This window comes from Seriola lalandi, unplaced genomic scaffold (assembly GCF_002814215.2).
Source record: "Seriola lalandi dorsalis isolate HSWRI2012SDOR001 ecotype SW California unplaced genomic scaffold, Sedor1 jcf7180002054883, whole genome shotgun sequence".
NCBI lineage: Eukaryota > Metazoa > Chordata > Actinopteri > Carangiformes > Carangidae > Seriola > Seriola lalandi.
In genome coordinates, this window is record NW_019525658.1 from 1,482,827 (window position 1) to 1,489,311 (window position 6,485).

The 6,485-nt window shown below is 42.1% G+C and overlaps 1 protein-coding gene across 1 annotated transcript in view; it reads left to right on the forward strand.

Annotated features, from left to right (window-relative positions):
• The window catches only part of niban2b (niban apoptosis regulator 2b), a 35,106-nt gene that overhangs the window by 22,877 nt on the left and 5,744 nt on the right, over positions 1 to 6,485 (forward strand). Inside the window, exons 6-11 of the mRNA XM_087171637.1 lie at positions 492 to 607; positions 3,368 to 3,472; positions 3,983 to 4,145; positions 5,322 to 5,517; positions 5,695 to 5,698; positions 5,752 to 5,838. Coding sequence (XP_087027763.1) covers positions 492 to 607; positions 3,368 to 3,472; positions 3,983 to 4,145; positions 5,322 to 5,517; positions 5,695 to 5,698; positions 5,752 to 5,838 — 671 coding nt within the window. The remainder of the gene's footprint in view (positions 1 to 491; positions 608 to 3,367; positions 3,473 to 3,982; positions 4,146 to 5,321; positions 5,518 to 5,694; positions 5,699 to 5,751; positions 5,839 to 6,485) is intronic.

Below are 6,485 nucleotides of genomic sequence, written 5' to 3' on the forward strand. Positions count from 1 at the left end.
TTCCAGAGTCTGTTTGCCACAACTGCAAACGCCCGATCCCCTCTGACTTTCAGTCTAGTTATTGGGACCACTAAGAGAAAGCTGATCAGCAGACCTGAGAGACGGCGAAGGTACATAAGGTTGAAGCAGGTCAGAGAGATGGGATGGAGCAAGACCATCCAGGGATCTATAGGCGAACAAAAGCATTTTTAAACTGATCCTGAAGCGCACAGAGAGCCAGTGGAGGGAGGCTAGAATGGAGGAGATGTGCTCTCACTTGTGTGCTCCAATTAAAAGACGAGCAGCAGCATTTTTAACCAACTGCAAACGTGAGAGGGAAGTCTGGCTAACCCCAACATAGAGAGCACTGCAGTAGTCCAGACGGGTTGTAATCAAGGCATGTGTAGAGTACGCATCTTTCTGCCTCAGGGGTATATAAATTTGACTGTCATCCACATAACACTCACCCTAAATTAAATGCTAACCGCTAATAGCTGCTATTTTCACCCCAGGTTTGTCGGAGGAGGATAAAGTCCAAACGCCGGCCTTCACTGACGCAGTACGACTCTACCGCCAAGCTCAAGGGCACTATGGCAGCTGGGAAATGATGTGTGGTGCACCATCACAGGTAAGCGTCGCCGTAGCAACCAGTTGTCCCTCTCCTGGGATCTGCCTTTTCTTTTTAAATTGAAACAAAGTCGTACAGCTGGTGAAATACGCCAGGCATTGGTTCAGTGTTTTAGTGGTTAGAGCTTTTTACTTGACTCCAACAGGATTCATGTAAACACGAGTTACATTAATCCGGTTATGTAAACACATTCTCCACATTCCTACCTTAACTTGATTTCTCCTAGTAACGTGATTTTTTTTGTGTTAATGTAAAAATGGTGAGACTATTTACTTCCTGTTAAGTGTTTCCACTTCAGACCTATTCATTCTCTGTGAGCTTTGAAGGGCAGTTAAAAAGCTGACCCAGGTTTTCTACACCTCTGGCACTGAACAGGACCATTTATATTATTCTAAACATGAGAGATTTTCCTCTTTAATGGCAGAAATTGATGAGTTGTTTTTTGTGTTGTTATTACCAGCAAAAAATATTTGAAGGAAGTAGGACTACCTTAAGAACTGACAGTCAGTAATATTGAAGAATTTAGTGGTTTTTGGCTGGTGTGAATTTCCCACCCTGAAATTCCTCTGACATGGTAAGTGAGCTGACTTTTCAACAGAACCTGTGTTCTCCATTCAGCTACTGTGAATAGCTTCTTTTTATACTGCAGTCGGCCTGTTAAGCTGTGAAGGCATTAAATGTGTGGGAACACTATTGTCAGGCAATACATTGTAAATGTAGTTTTACATCTCCTCTCTCAGGCTTCTCTCTGGAGCTCTATAAACAACAGGTCGGTGAGCCAATCAGAAGAGAGGAGGGTCTGAGCCTCTCTTCTGATTGGCTGACTGTTTTCTGAGTGATCCATTTTAAATAAAACACAGATGAAGAGGAAAATATCACAGTATTTATTCCTCAATGCTGATTCCTGTCTGGTAATATATCCAGTTGCACCACATATATACAGAATATCACCATCATGACATAAAATTACATATACTGTGTTGTCAATATCGCCCACCCACCCACCCTTTGTGCACACCATATGTTTTTAACAGTGGTGTTCACCCAGCATCACAAATTACAGAAAATTGTCTGTTTGAGGAGGAGTTGAGGTTTTTAGTGTATTGTTCAGTGCTTGTAGCTGGAATCAGATGTAGGCTGAGTATTGGATTGGATCCATTGTGAGTGCAACAGTAGCACAATCAAGCAGAGGATGCATGAACTGTAGTTACCCAGTGGAACGCAGGCACAGGGAGAACATGCAGTCTCCACACACAGTTGAGACGGTGCTAACCACTACACCACTGTGCCACCATTGAACTAAATATGTGGCGAATAAAAACCCTTGTTGTTGCCCTATGATTTGGTCTGCAATGACCTAATACAAGCAGACATTAAAGAAATAGGAATCTTGGTGTGCGCAGAACAGAAGATGAACTATTATCTATCGTGAAGAACTTGTGAAGAACCAGCGAGCATATCGTGAGTGTAGTCTCGTGTGTCTCGCGGAGACCTGGTTAAACGACAACACTCCTGACCGTTGTGTGGATTTACCCGGCTTCACTGCAGTACGAGCGGACAGAGACGCCACTGAGCCAGGCTGCAACCACCCGCTCATTCAGGAACTGGACCCTGGAGGCCAGTGAGTGTCTAAAGGACTGTTTTGACACTGTAATACCAGCAAGGACTGTACACTGCTTTCCAAACAACAAACCCTGGATCACCAGTAACATCAAGACCCCTCCTCAACCCTGAGAAGGAGGCCTTCAGGGATGGAGACAGGGAGAAGCTCAGGTCTCCATGAAACACATGAGACTACACTCACGATCTGCTCGCTGGTTCTTCACAAGTGCCTCCAGTTCATCACACTTGTTATCCAGGGAGTTGACATTTCCCATGAGGATCGATGGTAGAAAAGGCTCCATCTGCTAGCCTTTAGCTTAGCCGCGGCTCTGCATCCACGGTACAGCTTCTTCAGCTCAGCTGGTATGGGATGTTTAATTCCCAGTCTGGTAAACTTTAAAGCCAGGAATCGACCAAAAATATACTAATATGTGCTACTGCCACTTGTTGCCAGCGCATCATTTAAAAAAAGAAAAGGTAGTAATGAAGAAATAATGAAATTCCAAATTTGGCACAAACATTCACTTGGACTCAATGATGAACCGATTAGAGTTGTGTGGTCAAAGGTCAAGGTAAGTGTGATGTCACGAAACACTTTTAGCCATTACTCAAGACTTCATTCAGCAATTATTGACCAAATTTCACACAAATGGTTCATATTTTATTTGACTGGATAAACAGGGATGTAACCTGAAACTAGTCTGAGTGGAGGAGGGATACGACTATGAGGAGGCGATTCTAGTTCTATCTATCCATTGAGAGTCCCACAGTGTTATAGGAGAATTCATGTGGAATGAGGTGGCAACACTGAAAACATTCTACTCATTTCATGCATTTTCCTCTTCTTGATAAATTAGTTTTATTTGATGCTGAGCAGATGGGCTCACCGCTGCAAACTTGGTGTGGAGTTTGGTTTCTGGAGGCTGGACGGTCAGTGGTTAAAAGATGAAATTCAGTGCATTGTTTTTTTTGGGATGTCTAACATTAGACTGAACCCCAGGAACAAGCCGGAGAGAAACTGAACCACGGATCCCCCAACTACTAATTTGAAAAATTGAAAATTGAAAGACACTCTAGTTATACCTATTTAGTAAGTTGATGTGGTGAGTGAGACGATCGTGATTGTGATGAGCTGTGTGTGTCGGTTTCTCCTTGTAGATCCTGTCTAACCTGGTGATGGAGGGTCTCCTTCCTGAGCTGCGGGAGCTCATCTCACCTCGCCTCAAAGGCAAACTACACGAGAGGCAGAGGAACTGGATGCTGGTAAGAAGCGACTTCACACACACTGCACTAAATAAAGGAATGTAAATATTTGTAATTTTAACTCAACAGCTGATGTTTTATATCTTTAATATCTTACTCACATAAATTCCAAGAAATATCAAATAAAGAATCCTATTAAATTAAATTTACCTTTTTATATCTTTACCCTTCACAGGGTACAAAAGCTTCAGAAACAGCATGTAGGAAACAGGACAGTAAATATACTCCAGTGCACAGTTGTATTGATTAATTCATATAAAGTACATTTTGATTCATACATGTCACATGACTGACTTTGTTGACTGTGTGCAGGACTTGATTTTTTTTTTTTTTTGCCCACCAAGTGTAAAAAAAAAAAAAAAAAAAATCCTTTTGAGTCCTGCTGCAGAGACAGACAGGCTGAAGAGACTAGTGTGATCAACTCCAAATAGAAATACCAAGTACTGTAGAAGTGTAAATGTGGTTCATTTACATTGAGTGTGTGTGTTGGCTGTGTGTGTGTGTGTGCAGATCAGCGATGCGGTTTACAGCCTGGTGCAGGAGCAGTGCCAGACCCAGTATGAGGCCCTGCTGCAGAAGTGTGGGGCGGCCCGCTCCTCTCTAGACGCCTCCATACGAACAGACATGGACCAGATCATCACATCTAAGGAGCATGTCACCAACAAGATCAGGGGTCAGTGAGAGAGCAGCCATTTTTAATACTGATATATTTTGTTTTTCATTTCATCTTTTTAGACTTTGTGTGATGGTCTGAATTATCACATCATTCTTTACTGCTAAATAAAATGTGTGTATGTGTGAAGTGTGCACCCAGAGTGATGACAGACTGATAGGCTACTCTTGTGTGCTGCAGGAGTTTTGTATGACAGGATGTATGTGCGCACCTGTGTTCTTAGATTGATGAATGCCAATCTCCTGGTAAATGGAAAGTGTGCGCCAGTTGGCCCTAATTAGCACAGGCAACGCCCGAAAATGCCCTTAAAAGGGCGTGAGACTGACGGGTCGTGTGCAGACTCAGACAGAAGTCACAAAGAGATACCGTAAGGAAAGTTGAGAAAATGCCAAAACAAAAATCTAAAGACGGAGCACCGGAATCAAAACGCAAAAGGAACTTCAGTAGTTCTGAGGTGGAGGTACTGCTGCAGGAAGTGAGACAAAAACGAGCGCTCATTTATTTTAAAAGACCATAATGCTTTGTGAAATAACCAAAGTTTTTTTTTTTTAATTTATAAATGACAAAATTTATTATTGTAATTTAAATGATTTAAATGATATAATATTATATAACTGTAGAACGGAAGAAAACGCAGTCACCACTTATTATGCTCAAACCCGTCAGCACCCAAAGGTGCGTAAGAATGCTCTTGAGTGTGCGTAGATTCTCACCTGAGAACAAATCCCAAATAAGAAAAAATTGGCGAATGTCAGAGTCTTCGTAAAAAAGTACGTAAGTGGGTTTTAAGAAGAGATTTCTTCTCAGTAATGGTTGGAGAATGAGGCCCATTGTTTATGTGTTGGAAGATGTCAGCTGCAGCCATGTTGGAATGGCTGTATGGAAGGAATCCCAGAAACGTAACATGTAATACATAGAATAACATGTAAGTGCCATTAAAGCCACCAAATAAAACACTGCACCATATAAAGTACAAGTGTGAATTCAAATTGTATAAAAATATCTGATATAGAATCTGGCCCATAGCATTTATATTTAGGATTATGCTCCATACTTGCTGAGGGAAATGATTTGTTATGTTTAATTACCAGCTTTTACCATCAAAGTGGCTCAAAACTGAAGGAGAGGTTTGTTTGTAGTTTGTCCCAGTATGTAAACCTCCATCTCCCCCCACAGCGGTGGTTCTCCCCAAAGCGGAGAAGCTGTTGAAGGTGAGCATCCAGCCCTACATCAGCTCCATCCTGGACGCCCTGATGGAGCCGACCAGCAGAGGCTTCTCCGAGGTCCGCGAGGTGTTCTTCAGAGAGCTGGTGGACATGAGCAAGAACACCCTCAATGATGGCACCAAGGAGACCATAGCACAGGTAGAGAGGTAGAAGAGCAGGTTCAGGATGAGGTCCTGGTGTGTGTTGAGAGCCGTGACAGCAGCATGATTGATGTGCAGGCGCTCAGACCTTTCAAAGATTTTTAGCTGCGTGAACCGGTATCAGCATCAACTGTCCAGTCATTTGAAGGTGGTGTAACTATGAAATCATGACTGTTTCAATAGTCCAGTAAGGCTTGTGATTTTTATGGTTTTGTGGTTCTGTCTCTTATACACATCTAGCACCTGAGTCTGGAAGGTCTGCAGCAGAGGTTTGATGTGTCCAGCCCCTCAGTGTTCACCCAGAGGGCCCAGATCCTCATGAGAGAGGTGAAACTCAGAAACTGCAACTACGTCACAGTCTAGTTTACAGAATGGCTTTTAAATAGTGCACTGTGTTGATCCACAGTTATGTGATAATTCTCTTATTTTCATAGTTTTGTTTGTCATTTCCATCCATTATGATAAGTTTGTGCACAGTGTGCATGGAGCAGGATCCTGGATGATATCATATATGACCGCTGTTTCCATTTTTTAAATGTCATTTTTCTATGATGAGTCTTTGTTGTGTTGGGTCAATGCAGAAACTGTTAGACAGGGCTCTAACAATCCTTTACAGTTAAGAACAAAACTATCTTTGTTCTTCCATTAGATCTATTAAAGTCATTTTTAATTTCGATGAACTGTTTTTGAAGACTAGCCTGAGGCGGGCATATAGTGTTTTTTTATTTAATTTATTCTTTTGTTTAGTTAAGATTTAAGTAAAATGCTAATGTAATGTGATGACAAAGAATGTTGTTTGCATGTGTAAGCGAACACAGCTACTGTTAACTCCTCTGATATAAAGGCCAGAGCTGTGAAATATCTGTGTCAATCCTCCATGTGTGCAGACTTGTGCACATGAATCTCAGTCTCAGGAAAGAAAGCCGAGAGACGAGCACTCTGGCATTTAGCTCCCCCTTGGACAAATTATTTAT